We start from the raw sequence: 18,233 nt of genomic DNA, 5'->3' as shown, positions 1-18,233 counted from the left end.
GGGACCTGGATCCCTAAGTCCCCAGGGACACCGAATTAGGAAACATGGGGATTCCTGCCCCGGCCTCCTGGAGACACACACATGGTGCCATAAAGGAGAGACAGAAACATCCACAAACTCAGATCAATCCTTCAGACCTGTATCCCTAGACCCTCTGTTCCTGCCCAATTCAGACACACCACAGATACCTTCCCCCTCCAGTAAAAACTGTCCTAACTCTTGAAACCTGAGCAAAGTCCCTCACCTTCCCCATGGAGGGGGGGTGGGGTGGGAATAAAAGGCCTTGGCTAAAGGCCATGCACCAATTTGGCTCACTGCTGCCCTTGCCCCCACAGAGGGTCCGGGCCAGCCCTTGGTACCAAGTGCTGGAATGTGCCACTCCAACTTCTGGCTGTTGGCTGGTTGGAAATTTTGAACAAACTAACCCAACACGGCTTCAATTTCCTCACTGCAAGGTTGGTATAATTAGAGGCCCAGCTCATGATGCATGGAAAGGATGTGGTACTCCCTGAGGTTTATAGACGAAGCTAGATGAGCGAGAAACATCCTCAGTGTCTGTTTTTGACAAATTCATTCACTCCTTCATTGCACAAATGTTTATTGAGTGTCTTACTATGTAAAGGTCTGAGGATATGTCATTGAACAGTCCAGATTCCCTACCCCCCAGCGGTCATTTTACTATTATATAGTGCATTAGAGTTATATCGTATATGAGAAGGAATTCAGGAAGAAAATATCTCCCAACAAGGGAGATGAGGGCCCGTGTGTGGGTGTAGATGGGAGTTGCCGTATAGACTTGGGAGTATGGAGAGGTTAAGTATTTCCTGGAGAGTTAACAGTGTGTGTGGCTGGTAAGCGTCTACAACTGCTCCTTCCCGATGTGGGGGTCTGTCTCACCAGGGCAGGTGAGAATGGGGCAATAGGGGAGAGTTTCGCCTTTGCGGCTGGGTTAGTTCCTGATATCCCCATTCTCTACAACCTCTCTAGTCCCTTTCTAATCTTACACTTTCCCCTGGCTTACAGGAGGGTGTAAGAGAAAGAGACGGAGAGAATCAAGCTTTCCTGGCAGAAACGTCAGCAGATGGAAATTGAATTACAATGAAAATAATAATAGTACTACCTTCCCGACCCTGGTCATCAGATACACACTCATCTTAGTTAATACCACCAGCATTAATAACAAACGCGAGTCCCGGAGACCCCAGCCCCTCTGGCAGCGCGGGGCGCGCAGCCTCCCCTGGCGGTGGCCCGGGAAGCGCACGCAGCACGGAATTCCTCAGCGCGCACCTCGCGGTGACCGTCCGGCCAGCCGCGGGGCCTACGCGGGGCGGGACCTACGCGGGGCGGGGCCTGCGCGGGGGCGGTGCAGGCGAGGGGGCGGGGCCTGCGCGGGCCCCTCCCCTGCGGGACTGGGCGCGGGAGGGCGCGCGCGGGGCGCTGGTTAAAGAGGCGCGCGGAGGCGGGCGCGGCGCACACTGACTGCTGTGGCTCGCGGAGGACGGCCCACGTGTCTCCCCAGAGTCCGGCCTTGAGTTCCCCCAGCTACTCTTACCCCCGCGAGCCAGGGCGCCCCCTTGCCCCCCGCTTGGTGTCCGCCCGCCCCCACCTCCGCCCGCCTGCGGGAGCAACGCTTCGTACAGTTACCCGCGCTTGGTGGGCCAATTTGAAGGAGCAACTTTGTCCGGGGAGCGGCGCCGGGGGGTGGGGGGAATAGGGCACTGCGCATGCGGAGCTCCAAATTCAAACAGCTGTTTCCAGAGGCTGGAGGGCGCGTGGACCGGGAGCCGCTGGGGCTAGGGGAGGCTTTCTCCAGGAGGCGGCCGCTCAGGAGCCATGGTGGACCGGGGCCCACTGCTCACCTCGGCCATCATCTTCTACCTGGCCATCGGGGCAGCGATCTTCGAGGTGCTCGAGGAGCCGCACTGGAAAGAGGCCAAGAAAAACTACTATACACAGAAACTGCATCTGCTCAAGGAGTTCCCGTGCCTGGGCCAGGAGGGCCTGGACAAGATCTTACAGGTGAGCCGCCGTCCGTGCCCCTACGGACACTTGAAGCTGGCCGGAGCGTTAGGAGTGCTGAAGGGAAGCCCTTCACAGCTTTGGATAACTCACAGTCCCCGTGGGTAGTCCTGGGGGTAGCAGGAAAGGATGTCTCGCATGGGTTTGGCTGCTGGGATCTGTGGTTCACCCGTAGACACTGGAGGCACCCACGCGCGGAGACTCTTTGGGGACCCAGTTTGTCCAGAGAGAAGAAGTTGGGGTTGACCCCCCAGTGAAGCAGGCCCCGCGGTGGCTCGGTGTGAGTGTGCGGGAACCTCCCTGGTTGGAAGGGGGCTGGAGGGCGGATAAAGGCGTTTATCTTTACTTGGAGACGCTCCCGGAGTTCGGGAGTCGAGCCGGGTGCCACCCCTTCGCATCTCCACCTCCCAGCTCCAGGCCGGTGCCGTGCCCGCCCGTTTTTTTTTTTCGCGAACGTGAGCCCAGCGGAGTTACTGGAGGGTCCCCCAGCCCCAACCTGAGCAAAGCCTCCCCTCCCCCGCACCCGCTAGGCTCAGGAAGTGGGTAGGGGGCTCTGTCCCGCCAGAGCTCCCGGGATGGGGGTCGATGGCTGGAATGCTGGGGACGCGCTCACGCTTCCGGCAGAGCTTATCTCGCGGAGACAGTCCCCCTCCTCCCCCAGGGCTTGGACTTAAAGTTTGTGAAAGTAGCAGGTTGAACAAAGGAACAAAACCTTGGGCATCCTTTTTAGGGGGAAGGAGAGGTTGATTAGAATGGAAGGTGTTGGGGGGTAGTTTCTCCTCCGGGTTGGCATTGGGAGCCTCTTCTCCTTCCTGCTCTATGGATGGCTTTGACCTCACTTGGATAAACTAGGGCTGACCATGGTGGTTGGGACCTTGGGTCTGTTTGGGGACCAGGGTCCTCTGCTCCAGTTTCTCAGAGGCTCTTAGCCTTAACCACCCACCCTCTTGGCCTGCATTAATGGCCTCCCTCCAGTGGAAGGACCAGGACCTGGGTATAAGAGCTGGTGAAGGTTCTAAATTGTGGGGTGGACTAGGGATAGATTGTCCAAGGTGTTACATTTCTCTTGGGGCAAAAGATGCCAGAAAGGAGGTTTGATGAGGAACAGCACTTAATCTACAGCAGACCCCCAACATCTTATGGTTGTCTAGTTGTCTCTCATTTGACCCGTCTCAAGTCTCCCCATGTGTGAAATGAGAATGAACCTGTCTTCATCTGTCTTGCCTGCCCTGGACTGTTGGAAAGTTGAAAGCTTTGGAATAGGTGAGGAGGCCTTTCCTTTGCTATCTCCTTTTTGCCCTGAAATCAATGGACATTCACACACATGAGCATATAGGTACTTACCAGCAGCTGGGCAAGTAAAGACTTGACCTCTCAGAGGCCAGCAGAGGGGAGGTTGGGCAGGCTGGGTGTTGGATTTTAGTGGGGAGAGCCTCTGGACCTGCAGCCGTCCCCAGAGTGGGGGCCCAGGAGAGGTGAGGTTTGGTGGGGAGGATGAGCTTCGGAGGGCAATCGGGTGGTTTTGCCCCCGATAGCGGGAGCTCCTTTGGATGAGTGTCTGCCCTGTGTGTGCGCATTGGGGAGTGGTCACTTTATAATTTCCCTTGAGGAAACAATTCCCCCGGAGAACGAGTTGCTGTTTAGTTTCTTCCAGGGCTTTGTTTAGAGGGGAAGAGGGCAGGCGTGGGTGATGAAGAATCAAGCTGCCCTCGAAGTGTTTCCCTCTTTGCCACAGCAGGGGAAGGAAGGAAAGAATTCAAGGCTGAATGTGGGAAAATAAACTTCAAAACCCGAGGAGAGGGGAAAGGGGGGGTGTCGGGGTAAGGCAGCCGCGTGCAGCTGGTAGTAGTAGCTTTGGAAGTTAGACAGCTTTCTTAAGGTGTTCGAACAAACAAAATGCCTCTTGTTTGGAGGTCCTCTTAAACCCGCCAATGATTGCCCCCCAAAAGTGGGCAGGTAATTTTTAGATTTGGGCATCAGGCCAGTCTGATTTGGAGACGATTATAGACAGCCCTGTTCCTCATCCCTGGCCAGAAAACTCTCAAACCTTCTCCAACAGGGCGAGTCCCCTCCCATCATAGGAAAAACCCAAGACACGAAAACTGACCAGAGGAAGCATTTTTGCTAGCGTTACTTTTTAGTCTGCAGAAATCTGCCTGGCTCTGCTTTTTGTTCCGTGACTTGAAGCATGGCCTTCAGCCCTAGGAAGTTGGCTTAAGGAAAAATGAAGACTCAGTCTTTGAAAACTCAAACTTCTTTCCCATCTGTCCCGCCACACGCACCTGAGGTTCTGTGTTTTGTCAGGTTCTGAATCACCTTTGTAATCCTAAAGAAGTCCGACGCTAGGAATTCCTGGGCTTGGGGTGGGCTCTTGGGAGGGGCTGTTAGAAGGGGGGGTTGCAGTCTGGGCTGGGGTTATTCTTACCCTGGAAATATCCGCACGTGCTTTCAAAGGCACACGAAGGGAGTTAACACAACACGCCCCTCACCTTTCGTTCGATCTTTGGAAATAGGCCCCAAGTTGTCAGGTGCTTCCTCCCTGTTCAAGCTGTGGTTTGAACTGAGGTGGAGGCCAACTTTCAAACCTCAAACTTCCCCACCCCCACTGGCCTCTGACCACATGGTCTCCCTCCTTCCTGCCTTCAGAACCACCTTGGAGCCTTGCTCCCCCCCAGCCTCTTCCTAAATTGCAGTGGTTCCCACAAAGGGCAGTTAGCATTGCCTGAATGCCCCACGCCTTGGGCATTGTGGGTGGCATGTGCATTTTAGGAGAGAGGGCACAGGCTGGTTTTGTCATCTGGCTTGGCCATTTACCCATCAGGCCATTTAACTTTGCCTCTTTCCCCCTCTGCAAAATGAGGGGCCAGTGAGGATCAGGTCAAGTAGAAGCGTTAGGCAAGGTGTGTACTGGTGTGACTTGGGAGAGCCGGCACGGCACGTCTCCCCCTGTTGTTGGCGTTTATCGAGCACACATTGACCAGGTGCTTTACCTGCCTTAGTTACTTCTTACAGCAACCTTACATATTCAGATAAGGAAACCGAAGCTCAGGGCAGTTGGGGTGGCCTTGGTGACGCAGGATTGCACAGTTTGCCTCCAGAGCCTACTCCTTGTACACCTTTGCCCTCCTTCTTGGGCATGTGAAGCTCTTGACTGGTTAGTCTGTAAGCGAGCTCAGTGAATTGGTTCAGGTGGACTCTGGCCGGCTGGGGAATTCTATTTTCTCCTTCCACTAGAACAGGCATTGGCACGCAGGCCTCCTGTGTGGGGCCTGGCCAAGCTAGCACCTCCTCTGTGGCTTCGGTAAGCATCAGTCCACCCCTCCTTTGGCAGCACAGGAAAGCAAAGGGTTGGGGTGAAGGGGAGCAGTGAACCTTCCTCAGCCTTCACCTCCGGTGTGCAGTGATCATAAACAGGAAGGATTTGAGAACTCGCTGTGCACCAGAGCTTCCAATAAGCACTTTATAGAAGTTCTTATTTTAATTTAATCTTGGTGACCAACCCCTTTTATAGATGAGGACAGTGATATAACTTGCCCAGGATTATATGGTGCAGAGTCAGGTTTCACACTGTGTTGTGTTCCGAAGTACATGAGAATTAGTCAGCAAGCGTCTATTAAGTGCCCACTGTGTGCCAGGCACTAGGCAAGGCTCTGGGAGTGCAAAGATGGATTAAGACACCCACCAGGCTTAAACTGGCTGCTGGGAAGAAGGATGAATAAGCTCACCAGGACAGGGAGGCTCATGAGGGCCCCCAGGACCAGCCTGAGGGGTCAGGGCGGGCTCTCTGGAGGCGATGACCTCAAGTAGGGTCTTGGAATTAGGAGGGTTTGAGAGGGAGGAAAAGTGGGGAGAGAGGGGGTGTTCCTGCTGTGGCTCTTGAGATTCCCAGGTCTCCTAGGGGTGCGAAAGGGATGGCTCCAGGCCCTGCCCTCCACTGGCATGCCCCATCCCTAACTCTGGGTTTTGCTAGACTGCTCACATAGCAGACCAGTTCCCAGAAGCCTTGTGGATCCTGCTGGCCTCCTCACCAGCTTCAAACTGCATTATCCTATTTGGAGGTTTTTCATGTGTGCCAGACCCCTCTCCTTTTATTTACTGGAACCTTCCTACTCTATACCTGTTCCCGTCTATACCAGTCAAGCGGATTCCGGTTTTAAAGGTCTGACCTCAAATCACTAACACCAATCCTCCTCCTGAAATTTGAAAGTATAACGAGGGATTATGTGCTAAAATTACATCTGACCAAAATGCTGAGAATGGGGCACATTAATTGAATTTTTTTTTGAGAATTGAGGGTTAACATGAAAACCTCTTTTGTTTCAAGCCTTGTTGGAAATTATAAAGCACACTGGTCCACTTAACTGCCTTTGTAAGTAAAGGGAACACAATAGATCTTTTGATTATCCAAGATCCCGGAGGCCTCCACGTCATTAGTGTGAACTTGGATCCTCACTGTCTGGAACTGCAGAGGTGGAAAGTAGAGAAGTCGGGTTTTTGAGAGGAAATGGAAGAAAGAGGTCCTCTCCTCATGGCTTGTCTGTTTATGTTCCCCTTAAAGTTGAGGGCAGCCAAAAAAATAAGAATTCTTAAATCGATAGATGTGCCTCAGTTAACTGCTCTAGTTAGAGTTTCAACAGTTAAAGTGAATTTTCATTGAATCGTTTGGGAAGTTTTACTAGAGCCCTTAGGATGATTACAGATGGCATGGTATTAGAGACTTATCAGAGGGTGGGAATTAACAAGTGTTGAAAAGTTCTAGTCGGGGTGGGGGGAGTCCTATAGGAGGGGTTGCAAGGGAGGTGAGGACTGTTGCTTCTAAGTATTTTCTTGGGGTTTTGCCCTATTGATAGTCTGGCATTTATTTATTTATTTATTTTTTTAAAGATTTTATTTATTTATTTGACAGAGACACAGCGAGAGAGGGAACACAAGCAGGGGGAGTGGGGGAGGGAGAAGCAGGCTTCCCGCGGAGCAGGGAGCCCAATGCGGGGCATTGATCCCAGGACCCCAGGATCATGACCTGAGCCGAAGGCAGACGCTTAATGACTGAGCCACCCAGGTGCCCCTAGTCTGGCGTTTAAAAGAAACAATCCTCCAGTTTTGGATGCTGTGCTTGGCTGGCTCTGACCTCAGGCCAAGGGCTTTCATCTTGAACTTGGCTGTTTGCTGTCAGATTGGGCTCAGCCTCTGAACTCTATGTGTGGTGGGAGTGGGGAGCAGGGAAGTATAAGGCTTTGGGGAACAGAGGAGCCATACTCTTGAGACAACCCCCAAGAGAGTCTTTCCACAAATTGGGGTGCTAGATCCCACCGGTGCTGAAGAATTACTTGGCCAGAACCAGGTGATACAAAGAGGCCAAGTGTGGGCGCCTGGGTGGCTCAGTTGGTTAAGCGACTGCCTTCGGCTCAGGTCATGATCCTGGAGTCCCTGGATCGAGTCCCACATCGGGCTCCCTACTCGGCAGGGAGCCTGCTTCTCCCTCTGACCCTCCCCCCTCTCATGTGCTCTCTCTCTCTCATTCTCTCTGTCTCAAATAAATAAATAAAAAAAAAAATCTTTAAAAAAAAACGAAGAGGCCAAGTGTGCTGGGTACTACAAGAAAGCATGTGACATAGGTTTGCCTCCTCTCCGTGTTCCTTTTGGGGAATGGAGCAGGTCGAGGCGAGTGTCCTTAGAGATGTCACTGAGAGTTCCCTGGGACTCTTTAAATAGGGCAGAGGAGGCCTGGCCTGTCCATCCTCCCCAAGGATGGGTTGACATGGATAGAGGACACTCAGCCCACCAACTGTGGGGTCCTTGTTCTTGCTGAAAGAGCCCCATCCATGCAGCTTGTATGATGGTCATGGGCTGGCCTCTGAAGGCATGCCACGATAGCACCCTCGTTGTTTACCTAGACCAGTTCAGGGCCCTTAGTCAGTGCTCATTAAGGGTTAGGTCCCCTGCCACTGCTCCTCTCCCTAGACACCCCTGCTCTGGGGCGGGGCTGCCCACACAAGTCTGGCTCACACAGGATCAGGGGGACCTTCCTGAAGCAGAAGAAATATCAAACATTTTTTTTTTAAATTGTGGTGAAAAACACATAACAGCATTTACCATCTTATCCATTATTTATCCTATCTTAACCACTTTTAAGAGTACAGTTCATTCATGTTAAGTATATTCACAGTGTTGTGAAACAGATCTCCAGAACTTTTTCATCTTGCAAAACAGATTCTATCTCCATTAAACAATTCCCCTTTCCCCTGGTAATGAGCAATCTACGTTCTGTTCCTGTGATTTTGACTACTTTAAATACCTTTCAAGTGGAATCATATAATATTTGTTTCTTTTGAGTAAAATGGTGCAACTACTATGGAAAACAGTGTTGAGGTTCCTCAGGAAATTAAAAGTGGAACCGTATGATCCAGATTCCCTCTTCTGGGGTGTGTATCAACCAGATTTTTAAAGAGCTAAACAAATAAAGGGGGATGGTGGATCTTTCTTGCCCACAGCCCTCAGGGAGGAGTATAACTGCCTGACGGTCCTGGGCTGCCGCCACAGGGCTGAGAGGTGAGGGTCAGATGATGAAGCCCTCTGGGTTTAGCCAAGGAATTTGAACTGACCAAATTTTTGCAATTTTCAAGTAAGGGAGTGAACAGCATTTCAGAAAGCTCCCTCTTCCTTCACAGGCGTTGCAACTTAAAAAAAGTGGAGTATTCGACTCGAAATTAACAGCATTTCTGTGGGCTGATCCCTTCACCCCATGGGTGTTCTGATAAGGATGCTTCCTCCCTTCCTCCTTCTGATGTGATGGAGTGTGGGTTTTCCCACCAAAGCCCACAGAGCCCACAGCCCCCCCCCACAAAACCCAATTTTCAGTTAGGGCACCTTCTCTCCTTACCATGGGCCCCTCAGGTCTGGGTCCCTACCAGAGCCACCCCCCCATTTGATGACCTTTCCAAATTATGCCTTAGTTGTCCCTTCATGCAAAAGTGAGGGTGGTATATTCCAGATTTCTACAGCTGCCTGAGGCCTCTGGGTTTTTGGTGAGGAGTTAATCTGGTCCCTAAATTTCAGAGATCTGGGCAAAAGAAGGGGTGGGCTCACAGAGGGGCCTCACTGCTGGCCAGCATTTTGGTGTGTGCTGAAGCCTCAGAAACTAGACAGGGACCTTAGCCCTCGGGAGCTCAGCCTCACTAGGGAGAGAAACGGTCACTGTGGTGAAATGAGGGGAAATGCGGTCCTGGTGCTGAGTGATGGGTTGCAGATGGTAGAGGCTGGAGAGATGGACGAGGGTCACAGGGCCTCAGAGGATTCGCTTCCTGTTTCCTGAGGCCTGTAGAACCCCTTGGCCTGCAGGGTCTCTGGCTCTGAACAACACATAACCCCTGCCCTCAGGGAGCCCCCAGTCTGGAGGAAGAAAAGTAAAGGACCTATCACTGGGTTGACATTGGTAAATGCACCTCGAGGTTCTAAGTGTGAACCACTGAGAGATTAATCTCTACTCTTGAATTTAAAGAAACAGGAATTTAAGGCAGGCTGGAAAGATGAGTGGTGTGGGTAGCAGCCCCTGTGAGCATCCTGCTGAATTCTTACTGCAGGCCAGGCATTGGGCTGGGTCTTTAACCGTGTCTCCTGAAAACAGTCCAGTGGGTTAAATGTTAATGCTATGCCCATTTTCTAGGAAAATGGAGGCCAAGGGATTTGCCCAGGTCTACATGGCTAACTAGAGGCTGAGACTTACCCTGCCCTGTTGACTTCAGAGCCAGGAGTGGAGAAAGAGCCTGGAGGTTAGGGTATGGGGGTGGGGGGTGGGGTGCAAGCTGAGCGCTTGCTTAGCCACAGGCTGTGTGAACTGTTTGGGGCCTCATCTCATGAATCCATATGAAGCAGCCCTCTGCAGGAGGTGCTCTTACCAGCGCTCCATCCTGGTAGGAGCCACAGAGTGGACCACAGACGTTCATCCTAGAGGTTGTACATCTAGGAAGTGGAAGAATGAAGATTTGAACCTAGAGTCCACACTCTGGACCTTTCTGTTCTGTGTGGGGTGGAAAGGGGGGAGAAAACAAGGAGCAGAGGCCTGGAGGCAGGAAAGGGCAAGGCTTGCATGGTATCCTCAGAGCCTTAGGGATGTGGGACGGCTTTCAGGATGCTCACTTAGCTGCGTGACCTTGAGCAGGTCAGTCTCCTCATCTGCGAAATGGGACAGTAGTACAGTTTCTCCCTCATGTCCGCAGAGTCCACGTAAACGCACTTGGCAGAGTGCCTGGCACATGCAATGGGTGACTTGCTGCCTGTTAGCTGCTGATCCTGTGCTCTGTCTCTCGGGGCGGGGGGGAGGGTGCGGGGGGAGGGCCTGTTTCTGATGCCTGCTTCAGGCCCCACCATGGACTGAGCTCCTGATCTGGTGATACCGATGATAAAGCCCACCAGATTCCTCCTAGTGGAGTTACCCACCATTTCCCATTTCTTTCAAGTTCACCCATAACCCTTCCCTCAAAAGAATTAATGGTCCACATCTAAACATACGGAAATTTGGCCCCCTCTTCCCTTCCAGCAGGGCCCTGGTTCCTGCTCTGGGGAAAGGTGGCAAGGCTTTCTCTGCTCAGCCCTGGCTTGTCCCAGGCCCCTGTGGAACCTTTTGCATTCTGGAGGATTCCAGGTGCAGATAGCCTCACGTGTGTCCTCCCTGGGTGGGGATCACGTAGGACCCTAGGTCAGAGTTGTACGCTTGTAGGGGGCAGGCACCCCCCACTTCCCCTCTCAGAGGGCCCTTGGTAGACAGGTCCCTTTGACTGGCTTTGAAATGTACATTCTGTTTTTCTATTTTTCCTCTCCGCCATCTAAATATTTGGGTTTCCTGATGAAATATTTAGGCGGGATTGTGTACTGTGGCTGTTGTCACCTCCCATGGCCCAGTGTAATCTGGCTGCTGCAGCTTAGCCAGGCTCTTCCTGGGAGGGAGAAGCTTCCACCCCCGGCCCCCCACCGGGCCCCGGAGAAAAGCCCAGCAGGGTGCTTGATGGCCAGGCCAGTACCCAGTTGAAAGCCCCTCCCTTTGTCTCTGTAGACCTGTGCTTGACGCTGGGGCTGACAGACTTGAATCTGCACCACTTTGTGGGAAATAGCTGATTCTAACCTGGTTCCAATCCTGCCTGCACTCCTGGTATGTGCTGTGTGACCTTGGCCAGATTTCACTTCTCTGGACTCCACTTCCTTCAAGTAAATTCATCCATTCACTCAGGAAGGCTTGGAGTGCCTATTAAATTAGGCCCAGCTAGACTGTAGGAGACCTACCTGGGCAGGGACCTGTGTCCGTCCCCCACTCCCCCCCGCCACCCTAGTCCACAGACATGCGCAGTAAGCCTGTGGGGTTTAATTGAGCACTGCTGTGCTCCCAGTGTCTCTTGGGCCTCGAGATGCCCAGTGGTGAGTCTGGCTCTGAGGGGGACACTGAGAGCCCCGTGGACCTTCCGTTTCCATGTCCAGTCGGGAGGGGCTGGGCCTCTTCAAGATCGAGGCACTTGTCTAAGTGAATTGCGCAGGCCCAGACTCTGGCCCCTGGTCTCATAGGCTGGGAATTGTGGAGAGGAAGAGGAGGGGGGGATGCCATTATCAAAATGAGCTCCCACTTTCCCCTTCAAGTCTCATGAGGTGGGGCTAAGTTGCCTAGTGGTCAGGGACAGGCTTTTCAAGTCACGGCGCCTTTGCAAGCTGTACGACCCTGAGCGCGCTGCTCCGTCGGAAGGTGGGAGCAGTGTTACCCATCTCGGTGGGACGACGATCGCAGGAGATCATAGGAGAACGTGTGCATGGAGGTCACTCACTGCGGCCGGGCTGCCAGCTCCAGGTTAACCTTTAGATTCAGTTTATTGCCATCTCGTCCTCTTTGAGGAACTTGGAACAGCTCTCCCTCTCTGGGTCTTTATCTCTGGGAACCCCCTTCCCTGCTTCCACTCCCCATCCCTTATTTTATAAACTTTTCCTAAACTCTTTTCTCCTGGGATTAACAAGGCCAATCTGTCCCACCCCGCCCCCCCCGGGGCCAGCGGGCCAGGCTCACTGTGGTTGCTGCTTTGAGGGAACTTGAGGCAGAGCAAATAGCCATCCAGTCCTTCCTTCAGCAGATCTTTGCTAAGCACATACTATGTGCCCAAACCTGTTTGAGACCTGCTGCAAAGAGAACGAGCCCCATCCCTGCCTTTTGGGGAATGCCTTTGGACCATGGACTGTGGAAACCCAAGAGGGCAAGTGGGCACACTGGGGGAGGGAAGCAGCACCCCCTGCCCCTCCCTCGTGGAGAGGGGTCGAGGCCTTCAGAGCCTGCTGAGGAGGAACAGGAGCAAGGCCGGGCTGTTCCTGACCTGATCACTCTGGCTCAGCTGGAGCCTGCACTGGGCTTTTTCTCCCCGAGGGCCCCCCTCACAGGGCAGCCCTCCAAGGGTGTCGACCCCAGGGAATGGAGCAAGAGTGTTGCACAGTGTTGCCTGCAGCACCGGAGGACCCCTGAGAAGCTTGCGGTTACCCAGGCTTTGCACCCTTCCCAGATTCCACCCAGGGCCTTGCCTTGGGTCTTGCAGACCCATTCATCTGAGGTGCTTTCCTGTGACCTCTCTGGGCCCGACTGAGGTGTGGCAGTGAAACACCATCCCATTTGCTAGGTAGGAAAACTGAGGCCTGGTGAGGGGCTGGGTGGTGACAGACTGTTTGTGGAACTAAGCTCAGGGTACAGAGGCTCTGCTTGCCCAGGTCCAGAGCCTTTCTCCACCAAGCCATTTTTTACCCTGCCTCGAATCACCTTTTTAAATGGCCTTGACATCAAAATCATGATGGGGTTTTGGAGCGCAGAGAACTAATTCTACGTACACTAAACCTGGCCTGCCTGATTTCCTAACCTGCCCAGGGCACCCCTTCCTGGGACCTTGAGTCCCAGCTTCCCCACCCTAACTAGTGAGTTTTTCTGGGACAAGAAGCGATTGAGATGGTGGTAACTGGAAGCTCTGAAAGGAGGATGTTTTTTGGGGCCATCCAGAGCCTGGAGCAGAAAGCATCTGATGCCTCCCAGGGAGTTGTCCTATCACAGGACCCTGTGCGCCAAGTGTTTGTGCCCAAGGAGCTGTTGGCTGGTTTCTCCAGAGCCCAGAGCACCCCCCCGCCTTGGAGGCTGGTAGGGGTGGCTGATGGGGGAGGAGGGTCAGGCCCTGAGCACCTCTCTTGGCAGTGAATCATAAATTGTGAGGCTGGAGGGAGCCTAGTGGTTACCTAACTGGCCTCCCAGTACAGCCCTGGAGCCAAGGCCCAGTCCTTAGGAGGTTATGTAACTTTCTCCAGGTTTCTGTGCTCACCAGGGGCAGGGAAGTACAGTGAAGGAGTAATTAGAGCTAAGTGGGGCAATTAGGGAAGGTTTCTTAGAAGCAGTGTCCCCAAGAGGTAGGTTGAAAGGTGACCACCACACCTCCTAATAGCTGTCCTGGCCAGTGTCACGGCAGTCGGGGCTCTTCATAGATTCAGGTCGTGATCCCCAGCTCAGAAAACCCTCAGTGGCTTCTCCCTCAAACCAAGCCAACATTCTTGCCGTGGCCCGTGTGATTTGGACTCTGCTAGCTGTGTGGTCTCAGCCTCTTTCTGGACCCTTCCCCTTGATCTCAGTCGGCCTCCATATAGACAAAAGGCCATCTCAGGAGGGTGGAGAGACATTCTAAAATGCTGTAGACCCATCGCAAGTTTTCAGTTCTTACCAAGAACTCGAGGTGTGTGTCCGCCTATAACGTAAGCCACTCTGGGGAAGGGTGGCAGTGGGGGCAGGACCACAGTCACACCATAGGAGTAACAGTGGTCGGCACTTGGTGAGGGGAAGGGCGCCACAGGCCAGGGGAGGACCATCACCACGTCGCATCGACCCCCCAGCAATGGCAAGATAGGTGCTGTAGGGAACCTCATTTTGCAGATAAAGCATCTGAAGCAGAGAAATTAAATGACATAACCAAGTCACCCAGCTGGGCCTTCTGCATCCAGAGCTCTGCAGAGGGGCTCTCATTTAGACTGTGGTGTCCTAAATCGGTGCCAGTCCTACCCATCTTGCTAGGCTACCAGCCACTCCTTGGGGGGCTGGACTTTCTCATTGGGGCCCACTGGTTCCTCGCACCCCAAAAGCACTCCATGCCTGCTTGCTAGCCTTTGCTGAGCACTGCGTTCTGCAGCCTTGTGGGTTCTGACACCACTGTTTTCCTGACCACATTGACCATATATAGGTTTGTTTGCCATTTTCAGCGTGAAAAGTTTTAAAGCAGGAAATCTTGGGTCCTGTAAGTGGGTGCCACGGTCCAGAGTCGGGGCTGTCAACTCCTTTCCTGCCCTCAGCCGCTTTCCTCCAGCATCCTTACAAACCTAACAGGCCCCGACCCTTCACTGCAGAATTTGTGGGTTGGGGGACCCAGAGACCGAGCCTCCAAGAAAGAATCAAGGAGCTGGAGGGGGGACATGCAACTGCTTGTCAGCGGTGGGGTTTCCCATCTGAGTCCCCATATTACCTGCTACGTCCTCAGCAGCTAAACCCGTACTTATGACCTGTTCCCCCATTTGGCTCCCCCAAGGAAGAGCCCCGGCAGGACTCTGGTCCACATCTTGGAAAGGAATAGTTTTTAGTCTTGCCATTCTCCTGGAGTAGAAATGCCACTCAGATCCTGCCTGGCTGGCTGATGACAGAGATCTGTGATCCTGCAGCATGCTGAGGACCCCAGGAGGGGGCCCCTCATGGCCTTGAATGTTTATTTGGGCCTGGGTGTCCCTTGTGTCTAGTGCAAGTTCCTTGGTCCTCCCACGTCTCGGGTGCAGGATGGCACCTATTCACAGACCCTCTGGAGGAGAAAGAAAAGCAGCCGCAGACCTTGCCCGTCTCTGCTGTTCAAATAAAGCTCTTGCCTCCCGGGGCGTGGAATGCATCCTGACAGTGTTAGCTTTGGAAGGCTGCCCTTCTTCCCTTCTCGGCATCCCGGCCCCCTGGAGCAGTGGGTAGAAGGGCTGCCTCTCACTGAGGGATAAGTGCTGAGTGGGCTAAGTGGAGCAAGCTAATGCCGTAGTGTCTTGTCAGCACCCCCTGGGGAGCAGGAAAAGGGAGGGTGTCCTGATTATCAGCTTTTCAACACCCAGTCTCTCCCATCCTCCAGACGCTAGCTGCAGCCCAGAGATCTACTTAGGAGTGGCCCCGTGAGGTGGGGACTAGAGGGTCCTGGGACTTGCTCAGCTGACTTACTGTGCAACTAGACCAGGTCACTGCCCCTCTCTGAACGAAGGACTTGCTCACTAAGGCCAATTAGATACTTACTGAGCACCTGCTGTACACCCAGTGCTGGCTTAAGGGTTGTGGAAATTTGGGGAAGGCTTAGACATTATCCCTGCTTTTGAGGTTGGGGTGGGGCCGTGCAGTGTATATTGAGGATTATTAAGTAGCAATGTGGCACGTTGTGGGGGCCTCAGGGGCCCCAAGGTAGAAAAGTTGCTGTAGGCTGTGGCTGTCAGGGAAGTCTCCCCGTCCTTCTCCGGAGAGGCGCCACCTCCCCTCAGAGCATGTCGCCGTAGGGGTTCTGCCTTGTCTGCACCCCTCCTCCGCTCTGCAAGGCCCTCAGTCTGTGCCCCCATCACATTGCAAACCTGGCACCGTGTGAGGAGTAATTATTAATGAACACCCTGAACCATGAGGCTGTATTTCTCTCTCCTTTGGCTTGTCTTCCACCAGCCCCCAAATCCCAGGGGCAGGACCCTCACAGCCCTCCTTTGCCTTCCAGTTAGGCCCACCTCTAGTCTGGAAAACTATCCCTTGCCCTCCCTGTGGGGGTCTTGCCTGTCCAGATTCCGCATCCACCCAGCAGGCGCCATGGGACCGCCCACACCCCTGCGATCCTCCTGTGCGCACTGCCCTCTTGGGACAGGTTGGTAGGTTGCCCAGCGAAGTGTCAGCATCTCCCTGGGTGTGTGTTGCATCCAGACCCAGGGCAGGCTCTGCGGTGCTCAGGCACGGCAATGTCAGAGTCATGGGGGGCAGTTTTGGGTCCTGCTCTAGAAGGTTCCCCTCTGCACCAAGCCTGCTGAGGCTTCAGAGTTCACAGATCTCTGTTTTGGCATGCCCTGTCTTCTTGGAATCTTCCAGGGCTGAGAGCTGCATGTGGTCAAACCCCCTGGCTTCCCTGCCTGCTCTGTGTTGGGGTCATCATGTACAAGCCTTAAAAAAATCTCCCCTTCCTGACGCTGGTCTTGTGTCTCTGGACACAGCCCTACAGCCTCTCCCCCCACTGCTCTGCGCCCAGTGTGGTCCTTCCTTCTCGCCAGGTTGGGGCTGCGTGGCCTGTGGATGGGATCCCCTCAGACAGACTGACACAGGGATGCCTGGCGCAGGGGCTCCCCAGGCCCTGGGGTGGGGGTGGTCTCCCAGTGCTTCAGTTGGTGTTCCCAAAGTGGGACTGAGCTGTAAGCCAGACTTCAAGTTAGGCAAAAACAAGACTGGGGGTGAGGGCAGCCAGGATGCCCAAATTAGCAAGTGTGGTTCTGTTCGCATTGAGTCATAGAAACTCGATGTAAAAACAGAAGGCAGTTTAGTGCTCAGTTGGAGGCAGGATGATTGCTGCCTTTTTCTATCTCTGACTCCCCAGTTTTCTGAAATGCTGTTGAATTGCCTTTAAAAACAAAGAAACTGAATTTATATCATTAGCCACTTCTAGACTTGCTATTTTTAACATCTGAGGAACACCAAGCACAGAGCCAAACAGGGTTTTAACAGAACACACTCTGAAACCCGGTATCAGTCCTGTGATTGCTGAACAGCGTCTTGCTATTACTTTTAAATTTAGCTGCCGAAGTTGTGGCTTCCGGGCATCAGTGCTGTTGAATACTTGGAGGGGAAGGCTTTCAAAGATTGGGGACACCAGCTGGGCCTTTGGTCTGCAGACCAAGCTGTTGGAGACTGGACTCATGTGAGTTGGCAGTCTCCAAGAAGAGAGTGTGGTTCCCCGAGAGATGCCTGGCAGAGCCCAGGGGGAGCCCCAGCGGCTGGACCCAGTGCTGGGGTCCATGTGCCCTATAAGGGGCGGTGTCTTCCAGAGGCCCACAGACCAGTGTTATGCTGCATCCAGCTCAGGCAAGCCCCACAGGGCCACAGGGAGACCTTGCCCTGCCTTACCAATGAACAAAAAGGACAAGCCAGCAAGATTTGGGTCAGCGTGCACGTAATTCAGAATCAGGAGAGTGCTGCAGACTACAGCCTGAGGCTTGGGGTGAACCTGAGGGTCCAGGGGAAGGCACACCCTGCCTAGGAGAGAATTTGGGTAGGATCAGTATGGCAACCACAACCCACGTGCTGCTAACTAATTTTATTTTAACGTGATATCACTAAATATCGTGGCTGTTTAATTTTAAATTAAAATTTAGTTCCTCGGTCACCCTGGCCACATTTCAAAGGCTTGGTAGCCACATGGGACTGCTCAGATATAGAACATTCCATCAGCACAGAGAGTTCTCTTGGACAGCACTGGCGTGTTGATAGGAATCTGTGGAGGTTTCTAATGGCACACTGGCTTCTCTCGGTGTCTAGTCAAATTCCATTCCTGCTCTGGGGTGGGAGAGGGGAGAGCTGGCCTGGCCTGGCCGCCTCAGAGCAGCGTGCAGCGTGATGTGCCGAGAACCTGCAAGGAGGTGGTTTCCCTGTCCCACCCACTGGAGACCTGCAGGCTCTTTTGAGGTGAGCACAACCGCCCTCACACCCCAGAAAATATGAGATTGCAGAGAGCTGTGGACCTCCTTGCCCTCTGAGCCACATCAGACTCAGATGAGTGTGTATTTGGTGGGAGGGTCATTCCTGTTGTCATCGGTCAGGCTCAGTTCAGTGGAGGTGGGGACCAGGCTATGGAAATTTAGTCTTTTTTTTTTTTCAAGAGAGAGAGAGAGAATAAGCAGGGGGAGGGGCAGAGGGAGAAGCAGACATCCCACTGAGCAGGGGGCCTGATGTGTGGCCCGAACCTGGGACTCGGGGATTATGACCTGAGCCGAGGGCAGGTGCTTAACCGACTGAGCCACCCAGGCGCCCCGAGTTAGTCATTTTTCATGGATCTCCAGTTGTTGCTTCAGGGTCTCAATTCCTTCTTCTGATCGCCTGCTCCACCCCTTTCCCTTCAGCCTGCCCATCTCCCATGAAGCATCAACTCTTCCCCGGTCCTTGGGAGGGAAGACTGTACTTAAGGTTCAGG

At 53.4% G+C, this 18,233-nt stretch overlaps 1 protein-coding gene across 1 annotated transcript in view; it reads left to right on the top strand.

Moving 5' to 3' along the window:
* The first annotated feature begins 1,500 nt into the window (after positions 1-1,500).
* KCNK5 (potassium two pore domain channel subfamily K member 5) overlaps positions 1,501-18,233 on the top strand; it is a 38,153-nt gene continuing 21,420 nt past the window's right edge. The window contains exon 1 of the mRNA XM_034991232.1: positions 1,501-2,019. Coding sequence (XP_034847123.1) covers positions 1,834-2,019 — 186 coding nt within the window. The 5' untranslated portion in view covers positions 1,501-1,833. The remainder of the gene's footprint in view (positions 2,020-18,233) is intronic.

The sequence above is a fragment of the Mirounga leonina genome, unplaced genomic scaffold (genome assembly GCF_011800145.1).
Source record: "Mirounga leonina isolate KUSES-001 unplaced genomic scaffold, KU_Mleo_1.0 Mir_53, whole genome shotgun sequence".
Classification (NCBI taxonomy): Eukaryota; Metazoa; Chordata; class Mammalia; order Carnivora; family Phocidae; genus Mirounga; species Mirounga leonina.
This window is presented reverse-complemented; position numbering and strand designations above follow the sequence as displayed.